Source organism: Synchiropus splendidus, chromosome 1, assembly GCF_027744825.2.
Source record: "Synchiropus splendidus isolate RoL2022-P1 chromosome 1, RoL_Sspl_1.0, whole genome shotgun sequence".
Taxonomy (NCBI): Eukaryota; Metazoa; Chordata; class Actinopteri; order Syngnathiformes; family Callionymidae; genus Synchiropus; species Synchiropus splendidus.
The window spans coordinates 47,291,859-47,308,525 of record NC_071334.1 but is presented as its reverse complement, the minus strand read 5'-3'; the positions used below and the strand labels follow the sequence as shown (position 1 = coordinate 47,308,525).

At 43.4% G+C, this 16,667-nt stretch overlaps 1 protein-coding gene across 9 annotated transcripts in view; it reads left to right on the top strand.

The window, feature by feature from the left end:
- Positions 1–392: 392 nt before the first annotated feature.
- Positions 393–16,667, top strand: part of ntng2b (netrin g2b) — an 82,965-nt gene continuing 66,690 nt past the window's right edge. For 7 of the 9 annotated variants that reach the window (XM_053854082.1, XM_053854079.1, XM_053854077.1 and 4 more), the window contains exons 1-2: positions 393–802; positions 1,640–2,328. In XM_053854082.1, the coding sequence (XP_053710057.1) occupies positions 2,110–2,328 (219 nt within the window). In that variant the 5' untranslated portion in view covers positions 393–802; positions 1,640–2,109. Of the gene's footprint in view, positions 803–1,026; positions 1,186–1,639; positions 2,329–2,362; positions 3,009–16,667 lie in introns of those variants that run through there. The other 2 variants (XM_053854074.1, XM_053854080.1) reach the window with 2 other exon arrangements.

Sequence of the window (16,667 nt, the reverse complement as noted above, 5' to 3'; positions counted from 1 at the left end):
AGTGTGTGACGGTAACATGGTTTGGAATGGACGAGTACATTTTAGTTCGTAAAGCTAGCATAAGATTGTCTTTCAACAGTCCTGTTAAGACCCTAAAGACTGAACAAAGCGTGTGTGGGGTCATTAGCGAAGCCAGGCGTAGTGAGACAACTGTTTACATCCTACATCTGGACACATGTGGGTCACTCTCACTCTCGCAGCTGTTCTTTTACATGCAGGAAGATGCGGATCAGATCCGGGACGTGTTCAGTTTGGGGCAGGACAGGAGCAGATAAAAGCTCAGATAGTGATTGAAAGTGATGGTAAAAGGATTTAGCTGGGCATTAACAGAGAGAGAGAGAGAGAGGGAGGGAGGGAGGTAGAGAGCGAGAGGGAGCGAGGGAGAGAGAGGAGGAGGAGGGAGATATTTTCCATAAAGCCCTTTTCTCTCTTTCCATCTGCCCTTGAGCATCCCGGGTAAACCCGAAGCTCGTAAAGTGGGAAGAGGAGGAGGAGGTGAAGGGATGAAGAAGGGCGGGCGCAACCATCGTCCTCAAACTCAATATTTTATACTTTTTCATACTCCTTGACGCTGGATTTTTCCGCTTCTCTTTTTATCGGCCGTTTCCAAATCTAGGACACAGATCTGTCGTGCGCAAAGCGACGCGAGAGACAAAAAGTATCCGGAAAAAAAAAAGCAACTACGAACAGCCGAGCAGCGGGAGAGGACCGCGGCGGAACAACTGGACCTCCGGGACCGGGGCTTTTGCTTTCATTCTGGACGTGTCCTACGAGGAACACCTGACACAGATGCGCGAAACAAGTAAGTCTTCCTCCGAGAGCGTCCGAAATACGGTGTAGTCTTGTTTGCGTGAATAATTTGGAGTGCGCAGCGGAGAGGGGGTCGTGTAAAGCCGATGCTGTTAAAGCTTGAATACTTTTAATTACTCAGTTGCTCCGCCGTGGACGCGAAGATGCTCGCGGTGAGGACACACCCCTGCTGTGGAGATGGATTATATGCCCGAGATTAACTTCAGTCGCATCGCACCGACAGTCTATTTATACTGACCGACAATGTCTGTTGCGATACTTAGTAAAGGCATAAAACAGCGGAGTGCAAGTTTATTTGATTCGTTCTCTTAAGTGGGAGGAAACTCCACGCGTTCCACCCGGCGGCACGTGTTTTTACGCACTAGGATTCCCAATGTGCGTGAGTTCCGACTTAGTTTTCCACCCGCAGAACAGCAGCAGATACAAGTAACTTTCAGACCCTGACTGCAGCTGCGAGTTGTCTCCGTACGAAGCCGGTAGATTTAGAGGCACCAGCATCATTTCAAAGTAAATCGCACTGGTGAAGCAACCATCGAGCCATTTACATCAAAAATCAATTTGTTTGAAGAAAATGGCTTCATGCTGAATTAATGAAAGTAAAGAGAGTGAAATGATAAAATGCTGAAGTGTTCGCTTTTAATATTAATTTACTCCTTCCAAAAGATACTTGACTGTCAATTCTGAGTGTAATTACATCAATGAGTAGTGCTTAATGAAGTATTAATAGAGGCACCGCTCTTTGCGTTTGACATAGCTGTTACCGTATTGAGACTGCAAAGAGTCAATTTGAGTCAATCCTCTCTCATTTTTATCCTCATTTCACCTCTAGGATGTTCAGCAGAACCTGGGCAGGTGCAGAACAACAAATGGATCTACCTGAAGACACCACAGCGTCTTCTCCACGCGGCCCAGCTGTCCACGCCTTCTCGCCGCTGGAGCCGGCTCTTTGAGACGTGGAACTGAGTCTCCTGTTACACTATGGTGAAAGCGCATGCTGTGGTATCTCAAAATATCCACCTCTCCATCCATCGCCCATCCTCGCCAGGAAGTCAGCTGTCAGAAAGTGACCCTCTCTCGGCTCTCTGGGGGCCGTCAATAATTCTGAAAAGACCCTGAGTGGCGTGTTTTTTCCTGTCCCTTCAGTCAGCTCAGTTTACGGCTGTACAGTGCCGCAGCATGGTGGTTGGGACGTCCACCTTCTCTGTATGATCACCACTCCATGCACTTCATCTCTCTACTGAGCGCCGTTGCCCCCCTACCCTTCGCCGGACCCCAATTTGAACATCCCCCCAGCCTGCCATGCTCCTTCAGGCCGTGTCGCTGCTGCTGCTGCACCTCTTGGCCTCCACTCTGGCCCAATACGAACTGTGCAAGTCGCTGGTGAGCACGGACGAAGGCTCGGTGTGGGAGCACTACGCATGCCAGCCCAAACCAGCGTCCATGAAAGACTACATGCGCATCAAGGTGGATCCACCGGGTATCACATGTGGAAACCCTCCAGAAAGGTTCTGCACACTGGTGAGTACACTTCCCGTGTTCAGTTTCAACTTGAACGAGGCTGGTTTAGAATCAAATACACGTTTGATGTTGCTGAAAGTGAACTTTCTGACCACATTCAGATGATCCGTAGCCTAAATGCTTTCGGAACTTTTTTACATACCAAAGAAAATACTCAAAATTGAAACTTAAACACTTTTTATTCATTCAACAGTGTAACCTAGCTAGTAAATTCACGACAAAACCATTTGACACAGCGATGCCACCATCCAGGAGACTAAAAGCGAAATGAATAGAAAAGCTAAAAGCCTGTCTTACTGATTGATTTACTATAATTCCAAAGCGGCCTCCTGCTATCTAGAGTGTTCCCTTCATCTTTTAAAAGTGTCCTTTGAAAAGTAAGGGGGGAGAAAATCGCAAAATTCAAAGGTTTGTTCAGTCAACCAGATTAGGGGGACGGTGGGAAGCAATGACACACGGATCTAATTAAGGTGAGAGATAGATTAAAAGCTTCCGGGATCTAAAAGGGATGACACAAGCCCGATGACTTGGCATGGCTCGACCTCCCTCTGAGAAGTCTGGAGGTGTTGTTTGCATTAGTATTAAGTTGGCAGCCTGGGAGAGCGTTTGATTTCCTCTGGACCTCACAATTCTTCTGGCAAAACTGCATATCCAGGATTCTGTTTCAAGGACGTCGAAAGGTGAGCGAGAGTGAAACTTGTAAAATGTCGACTACAGCAATATTTGGCTCACTTTAGCCTGCAGGTTGCGTCCCATTCCGCTGTAATGTGGGATGGACTAATGTAGATTAAGGGTTATAAAATCATCCTAATGAGAGTTTAATTGCTACTACAGAGAGAGGTTCTACACTTTTGATTTGTCGCACTCACAAAGCCTGTCCACTCTGAGAGAGGTGAGAGACGGCAGTGAGTCAGAAGTCTCCGAACAGAGCGGTGTAGACATGTGTGCATCACGTTACACAAACATGTCGGTAATTAGCAGTTCAGTCTGCCGAGTGGTTACCTTCAACAGACCTTCCAGTCCCCTTCTCTTGCTTGACAGCAGCCAGAAGGGATGCTGTGCCGCGCGGAACGCTAATGGTTAATGATTTGTTTAATGTAGAGGTAGCGGAAACCGCTGTTGTCTTGAGAAAGCTTCTCCTATGACTACACTTGAGGCGAGGAAGCAAAGAAAAGGGGTGAGGGGTGAGGACAGGGAGGGGGTTGAAAGATGCTTGCTGCCATAACGTATTGACGTCTGCCCCCTAATGGCCCTGGCTCGGAAACTTCTATAACTATGTTTCTGAGTGAGCGATGATGAAATATTGATGGGCTTCTTAATGGGCTTCCATACAAGGGGTTGGCCGGCGACGCTCCATCCAAAGGATGCAGAGTTTGCTTCGAGACTGATGAGACAGAGGGAAAGTGAAAGACGGAGAGCCGAACAGGAAGCCGTCTGGTCTTAGTCAGCAGTTTTCCTTGACATCGGACAGGGGCGTATATTGTGGGAAGTTTTGCTGCTTCTGGGCTCATGCGCAGCTTTAGCGATCGGAGTACATGTTCAGGCGCGAGGGAGGGATTGCGGACTTTGGAAGTGGTTCTTCACTCGTGAAGTCAGTTTAATCCTGCGACGAGGTAATTCACTGGTGGGATCACGATTGGACCACTGGGTGCTAGTTGAATCAGAGGTTACTGTTCAGAGTTGCAAGAGAGTCTGTTCAACAAGTCTCAAGGCGTCCCCTGGCTCAGATCAATGGCCTATTCAGCAAAACAATTATTGTATGTTTTTTTCAGTTTTTTTATCTACTCCATGGTCCACATAAAGGTGTAGAATTAGCAGACCGTAATATCATTCTCTGTTTTCATTCATCACTATTTTAGCATGAAGCATCTCTGCAGTTTGTGTCAAATATATGGTCCTCATCATCCACTCTAACTCATAAAACAAGAGACATTCAGGATTTTCTCGTCAAAGCACTTTTGCTTTCCAATCGTTCACTGAATTCCTTTCCATCTGCATCATTTCTTTCTGTTTTTGAAAGTTTTTTCATTAGCAGTAGATTTAATACCTTGAAGAGAAAACAGCTTTGAGCACTGTAGGTTCAAATAATTTTATTTTGGGGGGCGATTTAGTTCCTGACAGACTGTACCTAAGTATATGTACCATAAATTCAATAGAATGAACCGGAATAATAGCTGCAACAACTAAATTTAAGCAAGAAAATGGAATTTGGTCTTACATAAGCTGCAGTCTGCAGTGGTGCAGCCGGCTTAAAAATGAATTTATGTATTTATTTATTTTTAAATAGTTTTGAAAACAGGCTCCAGCATGGAGACTGACTCATGAAACAAAGTGGACAATGAACTGGAATCGTCAACTCACATCTTTTATTGACATTAATGCACTCAAAATGCCCTGTTTTCACCTGCGTTTCCTAAGACCTTAGCAAAGGTCTCAGCTGCTTCTTCTCCTCTCCGGTCTTCCAGGAGATCGGCTTTGTTCGCGGTGCCTGACAGTACATTTTGAGTGGGATAAGGTCAATAAAACGCCTGTGATTTCATCGGTTTGAGGCTCAGTATTTTGGCTGCATGACACACTTTATCTTGCAAAAATCCATATATTAGCCATGTCTTTGTATTAACCGCGAGGTTCAGACCGTCATAAAAAAGTAGTGGCTTATACTCTGGAAATTGTGGTTTTTATTTTGTGGGCCATGTAAAATTAGTTGGTGGGCCAGTTTGGCCTCCAGGCCTTGAGTTTCCTGTCGGCCAACTCTTGACAAGCAAATTCTCTACTCTACCCTGTGACACACAGAAGAGTATGACACAGCTCGTAAATAGAGAAAAATATACTAGATGCATCATCTCCCTTGTTGCTTTTGAAGTCTGTCAAATCCTTTAAATGAGTGCTGGATATCGATGGTCATCTGGAACTCTATTAGCATTATTTTAAGTTCTGAATTATTTTTGCGAACAGGCAGAGAGACAGATAAAACTGTCAGCTGATTCCTTAGCCGAGTTAATAATGATCACAACAGACAGAGTCGGATTATGAGTCGATTGAATCCCAAAGATTATTCTCGCACATCTGTAATGTAGACTAGCTTCTCTGCCTCTTAAGCCGGCTGTGTGAGCTCATTGTCACATACAACATTGGCGTGAAGTTGTCATCAACATTGCCCTCTTGTGACTTTTTGGCATAGTTCTAATTATGTTTTGTTGATAGGTAATCAACACCACAATTGACACCACACATCTGGTAAACCCTGACATTCATACCGCCGCTGAAGGAAACTGAAAACATGATGTTAAACCGGCGGATTCTCGCACATCACAGCTCTCAGTGTCCTCAGTTTGGTGTCCTCAGGTTGATGCTTGTTGGTCCACAGCCCCAGGATTAGGCAGCTTGAGTGTAAAGTGCAAGTTTGAGGTATAATTGGTCTACATTTACATTCTTCCGCATTCCCACAAGTCAGAGGAGCGTCGGGGCACTGCAAAACAGACTGCATCACATCATGCACTGAGCCGCTCATCTTTAATAAGACTTGAGAGATGCTGCGGGAGATGCCACCCCCCCTCTTCTCGAAACTGAAGGTTATTAGAAAATAGCATTCAGGCTACATTTAGGCGGCTGTAACACTGTGTTATATACAAGTTGTAGCTCTGGACTTAAGTTGTGGTCTCCACAGGGAAGCGTTTTTCTACTGCATTTTTTTTTTTGGCTGTAGCTTCACTCCTCATCATCCAAACAGGCCGGTATGTTGGCGTCTTCCAACACGAGCGCTTCCAGCGCTTAGACAAAGATGCTAGTGTCACTTGCACCGCGTTACAGGCTTCAGTGGCGTCTTTGTAGTTGCTCCATATGATCAGCTGAGGATGTGCGAGGAGGGCGCGGCAGCGCGAAGCAGAGCGGAGCAGTTAATGATGAGGGGAAAGGTGGGGAAAATCCAAGCTAAGCAGAAAGCTGAAATCAACCCTGGAAAATGCAGCATTCAAAGGGTTTCCGTTGAAAAGTAAACCTTCAATGAAATAGCCCCCTAAAGAAGATGCAAATGCGTAGGAATGCTTGCTGCTCAGGGACATCACCAGCGGGGAGTGAAACACGACTTGGCCGCTGTGAACAGTGATGCATCTAAAAGACCACACGAAAATGAAAGTGAAAAAAAAAATGTACCTTCCTGTTCCACAACATGTTTGCCTGTTTTAGAAGGTAGAAATCAGCCAGCTCTAAAAATAGACATTAGAAGAGTGAGAAGCTGCGCAGCAGCGGAAGGGGAGCATGCAGGAAGGGGAGGAAGATGGCAGCTGCTAGTGTTTCCCAGACCGGGCCCACAGCCATACTTCATATCACCCCCCCGCTCAGTGGAGAGCCTCGCCAGGCCTGAATGGCCTGCGCTGACCAGTGGCGGGCCATCCACATCCAGTGGTGGGGGGTCCCAGGAGCACCTCTCTGGGGTTTTATCCAGCATGTTCCCTCCTAGGTGAATTTGGTCGCAGCATGATGGGGCGCGACGGTGCAGGGCATAATTAACCAACAGAACAGAGAGAGAAAGCACTCAGTGGGAGACTGACTGAGAGTGAATAAGGGGAGGGAGCAGTGATGTAATGGTATGGCTTGCTTCCCCGTACAGTTGAAAACGATCCGAGACTGTTTAGATGTGTTGGCAGAAGAGACGGGTAGTTATAAGTGAGATTTATCCTGGACTTAGGTGATACTAAGAGGGATTGACGACGAGGGCTTAGGCGCCCTGAGGTGAGATAAACCTCCATGCTGCACCTATTAGGCGCCTACTCAGCACTGGCTCCAAACATCTATGGGTGTGCAACAACAGGGTCCACTCTGTGGTGCTAATATGATAGTCATACACTTATGAAGTACAGTATATCTGAGCTCACGTAGTGTCATCAAATATTTGTTGGTAGAACTAAGGTGATGCCTAAGGCTTAATAGGAAACTGCACTGGCCAGTTTACAGTCCGTCTCCGCTGCTGAGGCCTTTAATAACCTGGTGCATCATGAAAACCAATCCTCTCTGCCGGCAACAATAATCACGGCAACATCCTCCCAAAATAATTCCCTTTTAATTGCAGCTCTAATGAGACTCCTGTGTTCCGGGGAAGCTCGCTTCTTTTACACATTGGAGTCTGATAACAGCGGGGTGGTTTCTCCGCATGAGTGAGGACTAAGTGATGGAAAGTCTTTTACAGCTGTAGTGATGAAGGCTTCCCTCACGGAGCATATTGTGGAGGCAGGAAGGGGACTTCCTGCAGATCACTTCCTCACAATCACTCCAAACATCTTAGATTAGCATCCGACTAAGACAGTTTGTTTCTTACACTGTGATTTAATAGAACGCAAGCAGTTGTGAACAGTCTCATAAACCGCCAGTCTGAAAATAACATTGAAATATTTCAGCAAGTCCACGCAGACTGCACATCAGTGAGAGGAAAAGAAACAATTTCCAGTTTGTATGCAGCTTTCTAATTCCTCCTTTGTGATTGGCTTGGACTTCATAGCTATAAAAGAGAATCGCTTTCACCCGACTTTAGCTTCGCCTGCGGACTTCAGGTTATATCTCCGACAATTCTTCTTCAATGAACTGCTTCATGTTATTACAAATGCACTCGTCTAAGGTGGGTTATGAATTGGCAAATTCTGTTTTCTGGTGCAGTCCATGGAAGCACTTGTTATTTGTATTTGAACATATTTCTATTCTTCACAGGCAGCGAAAAGATCTCCTTATTGGAACATATTGACGTGAAAGAATTGTGGCAGGAATAGCCCCAATTGCCTCTCTTGTTAGTAGCTTATTAAATATATGGTTAACAACCTAGATTGAAGTGGGTCACCAGACCGACTAATGTCATTTGTCAGTTTAATACAGTGAGGTAAATGACAGAACAGAGCTTCACTAACTTACTCGGATGTCGGCTAGGCTTCAAATCATCTTCATGTTGCTGTGCAACATATGCGCACAGTAGCATCGGTACCGTATTACAGATTCAGCATTTGACTATCAATACTGTTGGGAGTATTGATATTTTTAACAACCTTAATATGATACAATCAGATTCATTTCACTAGGCCCTAAGCCTGACCAATCACAACAAAGGAGGTGTGGTCGGGCTGAGGCCCTGATCTACTGCATATAATTAAAGGTGAATAGAAAAAAAAAAAACCTTTGCAGCTGTGTCACTGGGATCTAATATCAATTTAAAAGCCCCAGAATGAGCATAAAGTGCGCCTGAAAGTTTTTTTAATCAAAGAAGTATTGAATCATACTCAGAGATTGAACAATTGAATCGACAATGACAAGATACGACATTCAGGACAGACTAGAAGGTTTTATTCCGCTGTTTGCTTTGCCACTTTGCCAAGTTTAGATAGTTTAATGATGATTCACAAGTGGACATATGTAAATTGTGTTGCGTATTGATGCATTTGTTGCTCAACTGTGGCACATGTGTAGTCTTCCTCTGTGTTCCCTGATGCCGTGGGCAGTACATGCCAAGTCACGTACTGTAAGGTGCCAAGTCACATCTAAAGGAGGGGGTGGGAACCTATGGCTTGGGAGACAGATATAGCGCTTGTGATGCCCCAACTCATTATGACTGCTGGCAACTTAAATTCAAGTCCAGTGTATCCATCAAGTTCGGCAGTACAGTGAACCCTCACTATAACGCGGTTCACCTTTCGCGGCTTCGCTGTTTCGCGGATTTATATCAACAGTCTCAACAAACCCCACAATGTTGACAAAACTATCAGCACCGGGAAAGGCACCTGAGGATGCACCCAAGAGGAAGAGGAAGATGCTAACTATCGCAGAAAAAGTTAAACTTCTGGACATGCTGAAGGAAGGTAGAAGCTATGTGACTGTAGAGTGCCATTACGGAATAAATGAATCTTCGATTTCTTCCCTCAAGAAGGAGGAAAACAACATAAAGATGACAGCAACAAAAAGTTTCAACAAGGATGCAGAAAGGCTTGTTGGTAACTGTCCGAAACAAGACCATTGTAAGGATGGAGTCTGCTTTAGCTTTGCGGACTTGTGTCTTCCGGAAAAAGAACATTACACTGGATACCAACGTTATCTACACAAAAGCTTATTTATCAAAGCTTTGCTAACAGCGATAACAGAGGAGTGGTGTCGGAACGAAGAGGCAAAGTCAGAAGAACTGTGAGTTACATGTGAGTCACAATGTGTCCAAACTCATATTGACTACAGTATTATAATATATATATATATATATATATATATATATATATATATATATATATATATATATATATATATATATATATATATATATATATATATATATATATACAGTATTATAAATATTAAATTATTATTTTTACAGTATTTCCAAAACCTATCATATTTATTTTCTACGTTTTAAAAATGCTTGGGCCTCCAAACAGGTTTTGATCTTTGGTTTCATTCTGCATTACAGTATTGTATTGTATAATAATTGTAAAAAATAAAGCTGACTACTTTCACGGATTTCGCCTATCGTGTTCACTGTATTTACTTAAGTGCGACAAGCACGTGAGGTGGTGTCACTGCCAACAACAAGCTTAGTTGCATAGACTTCACATGATGCTCTGCTCTCTCACTCAAAAACGTTTGATGAGAGCTGACGCTCAGATGCCAAATAATTGATAATAAATTAAAAAAAGGACAGTAACATTAAGAAAGAGCAATCTCCATATTAGTACAGATGAGGAGCTTGGTGGAGGTTTGTGCTCGCAGATTGCTTTTCTAGCCTTAATATTAACTTCTCATACCAGATGGAGACTGACTAGCATCTTGACTGGGGAAAAGGCAATATGACTCTGATCATCTAACAAACTTAATCTCATCATAAGCATTTATTTATTTAGGTTTGTATCCTCATGCCAGCCACCTTCACTCAGGTTCTTGTGATATGATGGGAAAACACGGTAGTAAAAAACACATTAGTTGAGAAAGGCAATATCCTCCCGCCGCCCCTCTGTGGCCCTTTAATAGGAGGGTCACTTCATTTGATGTTCCTCACAAACAAAATAAATTGTCTTGTCCGATTGTCTTTATTCCCCCTGCTGACAATTATAAAATTCTGCAGGTGAACCAAGAAAATGAGGAGAGGAAACCGAGGGGGAACACATTTGTAGGAGAAAACAGTGAGGGAGAGAAGCAGAGAGCAATTTCTTGGTGATTTATGTCAGTCGAAATACAAAACAGCAGCTTGTTTTTTTCCTGTTTGCAATCAGTGATGTTTTGTTGGGGCTGAGTATGGAAGCATCGCAAAGTTCCAAAGTGATGTTTGTCTAGGATGCGAGTTAAGGAGCTCCCTCGTGCTCAGACACGCGAGAGAGTGTGTAAGTCTCATGTAAGACTGCTGCCTGCACTTGATAAGAAGTAGATTAAGGAGTATTTACAATCATCCCACTAGTGGAAAACAAGGAAGTCACTTATCGCTGGGGCGTCATGGCGGTTGTTGTCGAGGAGACAGGATCCCAGCGAGGATAATTGCTGGAGGGGCTTAGCAGCGTAGGCCACCTGCTGCAGCAGTTGGCCGGGATCTGACTCTGTGTGTTTGTGGGCCTGTGTGTCCTGGCGGAGACACACTGGACCCGAGCGATGTGGCGACCGAAGCCAGAAGAGGTTGTACAGGACAGAGCTCACAAAGGGCTTAAAGACAACCTCTCCTGTAAGTCATTAGGGGGAATAAAACTCCTCCAGCCTATATCACTGTATGTCTGACCTCTAGTGTAGTTAATCCTAAAGGGCTCAATGAGGACACAACCATACACGACCATAACGTTGTGTTGCTGCTGTGCTGAACTACTGGTGAACAATCTGCAGGGCTCCAGTTGTAGTTAGAAATGAAACATCAATTAGTTTTCGGTTCAAGTTGGCCAATGGAGATTATAAATGTTAAGAACGCATCTGGACAAGTTCTAAAAAGTGTTGCAGGTAAAAGCTGGGAAGGAGATGAATGTTCAAGTAGAAAACCAGACTGAGTCGGTGGTGAAGGAGGACAATTCATGTGTGTTGAATGGAAGCACAGAGATGTCTGATGCTAAAATTAGTTTTCCTATCAAATGATTTATCACAGGATTTATATATGTCATTTTTTAGGATGTTATAATATATATTTTTATTATCTTCCATTGTAGAATATGTGTGTAACCAATTGGTTGACAATAAATGGATCGGTTTTTCCTCATACCTACTGTTGCTGACTATTGTTCTCTGTTAACTGAGTAACATCACATGATCAAGCGATGATCTAACATGCCACACTACAAAATAAGTCATGAAAGCCTACATGCTTCGCATGGTTATCGTATCGGGAACTGAAAAAAAATATTTCTAATAACATGATTCTTAATTCAATAAAAATGGACAGGAGGTCTAGGGAATGTGCACCTATCTGAAGAATCCGCAGCATGTTGTGACCCATTAAAAAACACAAACTGACCTATGTTCGTGTCATTGCTTCTCAACTCCACCTTCTGGTGTAAACAGGATCACAAACACTTGGGTCTGTATCTGCGGCAGATGTCGGTGAGATCATTTTCAATAGGATTTGTGGGTTGAGGGTCATCTCTGTGACAACAGTGTTCTAATCCGGTCCGGTGCATCTGAGTTAAGGTCAGAGCATGTTGCAGCAATTGAGAGCACAAAAATAGCGGGACCACTTCGGCGAGGCTCCCTATCTGACGTTCCCTTCCACCCCCCACCACCACTCTTATCTTATTCTAATTACCCAGAGCAGTCGTTATGAGCATTGTAGATTATCATCCTAAGTGTGTTTGCGCTGACACTGATCTCTTGTTTGAGTCAGTGCAAGGGAGATAATTGGGTTATCAGATGGGGAACAATGCTACTACGCCACAGAGGAGAGAGACGTTTTGAAGATACAGCAGTTTCACTTCTGTCCTCACATGCATTATGATGCTACAGAGTGTCTTCAATGCCTCAGCGCCGGCTCAGCGTTTGCTTATGTGTGGAGTTTTCCCTCTCTGCCTTGTCACCATAAATCACATGATTTATAATCTCGGCCTCGCAGGATTGTAACTTTTGTTATTAGATCGCCGGAGCGAGTTTGAGTGACTGCTCACTTTCCCGTGGTTCAGTCAGATTCAAGAGCAGAGAGCGGCCGCCATACAAGTGAATGTGTGAGCGTCTGCAAAGACACCGGGACACACGATCCGTGCTCGCTGAAGATGTCGATACAGGACCGGTATTACTTTCACTTGAGCGCTTACATCATTAAGACAAAAACTGCTGCTCCATCCAAAAGCCTTTAGACCCTTTAGATATGCACCATCAGCTTCTCTGGTTTATGATGTAGTATGGAAAGGTAATGGAGGGGTATAAGGCTCATGACATCCATTCTCTATGATCCTTAACTTCATTTTAATGTGGAGCTTCCGTCTTCCCTCTTTTCAGATCACATCCAATCACTGGAAATGAATCACCTTGTCTTCCATAGATGCATTTCCTCCTTTAGCTGTGTGTTTTCTGAGTCTCCTCAAGAAGAATTCGCCGACCTCCTGTAAACTGATATGCCCTTTATTAAGAGTGGCTGCAGCCTTTTGTTTTTTAAAGGATGTTGATGTAAAAGCGCATGCGTTGAACATACACTATACACAGTGGAGTGGTTCTGTTGTTCATGATATTTTTATTAAAACAAACGTCTTTCAGTCTTCTGTGTGTCACAAGCTCATCAAGTCAGGGTTCGCCACCTCAATCTTCATCATCCTATTCACTCCTCTCCTCTTCATGTCCTCATTCATCATGAACCTCATTGGTTGTTTTCCTCTACTTCATCTCCCAACATTTTTGGTCCAACATCTCCCCTCTCCATGTGTCAAGGCCTTATCCTTGACTTGTTCTGAGTTGATTTTGAATTCACAAAGCGTTACTCAATCTACATGTTAAATCTTCGAGTCTTGTATTTGGTGCAATAGTGCATCCTTTCGTTGCAATTCTTATTTTATTCAGAACGTTTTTTGTTAATAGGAGATAGAAATCTAATAAACATGCCAGTCCTGTAACTCACACTATGACTCTCTGTAGCTTCTCACTAACAATGAAGAGAAAGGTGGTGTCTGGCCTTTATTATCTTGTGTGTTTTGTCAGTTTTCCGGGTGGTCACATTTTGTGTGTAACTCATTGCAATAGAGAGCTCCAAGATGCTGGTAGATGCCTTCCATCTGTACTTCAGTGGAGAGTATGATTTTTTGTCAATGCACTATTAACAATGCAAGAGCTGTGCGATACCTTGATATGAGTCCAAGCATGTGTTCCAAAGCATGCCAATCCCCTTGTGCTACCAATACACAATGTTTCCAGAAACAGGATGCTCATACGTCTTTCTTTTGCCCTAAAATCTTGGGAAAAGGCTCAAGTTAACTTTTTTCACATCAACTATATGTATAAAAACATGTATTAGTACATTTTGGCTCACAAGTAATATTGAAAGAACAAGTAAAATGATTATTGGTGGACATATTTATGGAGGGAACCCACCCATGTGTTCCTCAACACCAACTACACCATGAAGCTTATCAGCTCTTCTGATCATTAAGCCAGCTGGTTCAGCTTGTGTTTTCTCCGTCCAAATAGGAGCGCAGACATCCAGTCCTGTCATCTGGCGACTTCTTTAACATCAACTTCTTTTTTTAGCTTGCCTCTGATTTTGTCCTTAATTCCCCTCCCAAGAAAAAAGAATCATCTTCTGATGATATCAGCCAACAGACGTTGTGATGTTTATAAAAAGACTCCAGGAGTGGAAGGTCTGTTCAAAGACCTGATTCATCTTTTGAGAACAAAATGTCAGTTTTTTTGGCAATTTGTTTTATTCATCTTTTGAATGTACTTCATACAACTTCAGTCGGCAATAAATGTGATTAGCAATGAGAATTCTATCAACTGCCTTTTGATTCTCTCATATTACGCATTCAGAATGTATAAATAACATCATCTATGAGGTTGCTTCGCATATCATGACAGGGAATGTGTTCTGCGGTGATGTGAGTGAATGCTGTAGCTTTAAATTTGAAGATGGTCCATACATCACGGGGGCTGACACAAAAATACAGTCAAGGCTTAAAATAGCTCGTAGGGCAGGTCTGGCCAACCCCAGGCTCCTGAGCCGTGTGCGGCTCTTTGCCCAGTTTTGGTCAAGTTGCTGTTGAGATCGTTGTTTATACAGGAAATAAGTTGCAAAAGTGAGAGCTATTCTGGCAAAATTTCAAAATATGGTTCAAAGACTCATAGGGTGTGAGGGAGGGACAGCCGGGAGAGGTCTTTACAGGCGGGCAGCAATACAATAGTCGACATTTAAATTGTGTAACCAACCAACCACTGGTCTAGTGGATGCAGGGGTGCTTCTTCATGTCTTTTCCTTGAGCGAACAGATCCACAAAAGGCTTTAATGAAACCCCTAATTTCCACAGATGGGACTCTTGGGTCTAAATACCTGTCTTTGCGACCCAGCTATTTTTCCTCTGATTGAAACTGAAATAATTTGTTTCGTTGTTTCAACAAAGTACTATCATTAGATCCTCGCAGCGGTAGTTTTAGTTGTAGATTTTTTTAACTTCAGTGTTTAACACTACAGATGTCGTCTGACATGTGTGGCTTGCAATACTTTGAGTCTGCTTCTCTGTCGCCCCCAAACATGTTGAATGCCCCATTTGGTGTGAACCTGCCCTTTTAGAGGCTTTATTGCTGCATAATGCTGCACACTGAGGATCCAAGAGGTCCTGACTACCCTGAGGCCAACCATGCCAGTGGCCTGGATTTGAAAATCTTCTGTGATCTGTATTCCGGTGGTGATGCTTCCATTTCAACTGTCCACAGCATGACAAAAACGAATGCTAACATCAGGTTGAATGACTACAGGTCAGTTTTTGGGTCAAACTGGCATTTGGGAGTTGAAAAAAAAAATGAATATATGCTATTCTATTGAAGGATTGACTAATGGTTGAATTGCTTTTTGAAATTAGAATCTTGAAAAGAAGCCACACAAACTATCTGCCTTTGACTTAAAATCATCAAAGTTGCACTTATAGATACCACTTGGCTCCAGACTGGCCACCAATTGAATCAGTTTTCGACTTCTCTTTTTTTATTCGCTCTCATCTGGGAGTGTGCGACACTTTTTCTCTCCCAGCAGCGGCATGCAAGGTTAAAGACAGGTTACTACTCGAACAGTACTGTAGCAGACCTCAACACACCATGATGCTGCTGCGAGTCAGTAAAACAACTGTCTGCGGGTCAGTGTTTGGGATACAAATCATTAATGTCTGTATGTAGAATAATATGCTGCTCTCATGGAAGCTGTAATTCCACAGACTCCCTGATGACACCACATTCCTCTCTGCTGGGTAGAGATGGCTTTATTGAGTGCGGTGAGGGTGTGTCCACTGTGGTGTTCTGTGGGAGATTCCAACACTCGATCCTTAAAGTCTATGGTGAATCTTACTGCCTTATCTCGTCTTCTGGCTAATTTCTGTGGTCTCCATGTTTCCCATGCCTTTTTAGTATATACTGTATGGTATTATTATATTATATATAAATTTAAAAAATTAAAGTGAGAAGTATATATTTTTAAGAAAGACATTTTAAAAAAATCCAAGATGTAGCTGCTTTAGTATCAATGTACAGTATCAAAAAAGAAAAGTTGCAATGGTCTGGAGCCTACCTCAGCTGCATAAATGAATGTAGCGCTCAGTGTGGTCACAAGTGGTCACATAAGTTGCTTTATGAGCACACATGGTCACTCACAGTACATCCACATTAGTCGCCAGTTATTTCCAGGTCAGAAAACTATTCATCAATCAACAATAAAAATTAGCAGCAAAGGTTCATTGGCAAGCTAATAAAAGGGAACATTGAAATTTACTTCCAGTCAGATTTTAATTACCATTCTGTCAAACAGTTCGTCAGCAAATGCAAGCTTTGAGTCAGGGTTCAAGCTTGTCAAAATACATACAAGTGCATTAGTTGCGGAGGAGCTTTGCATTTACGCATGAACGAGGAGACGTCAAAGAGGATGTTGATAGTGAGGTGAGACAGGCTACTTCCTGGCTTGCATGCTCCCATTGCAAACATATGTGTTGCTTCCAAGATGAGATTTAATTGTGATGGTCCTGAGTGTCGCTACAATGATTGTGGATCCAAGTCTCAGACGTCCAGGATCGAGGACCGTCAGACATGAACCCCATTCCTTGAATCCCAGAGCCAAGGTCCTGGTTATCGCAAGTACAAGGGATTACTTGCAGAGTCCTCCAAAAAGCTTGGCACCAGGACTGAGAATCTCAGTTGCAGAACTTGACACACAAGTCTAGATATGCAAAGCC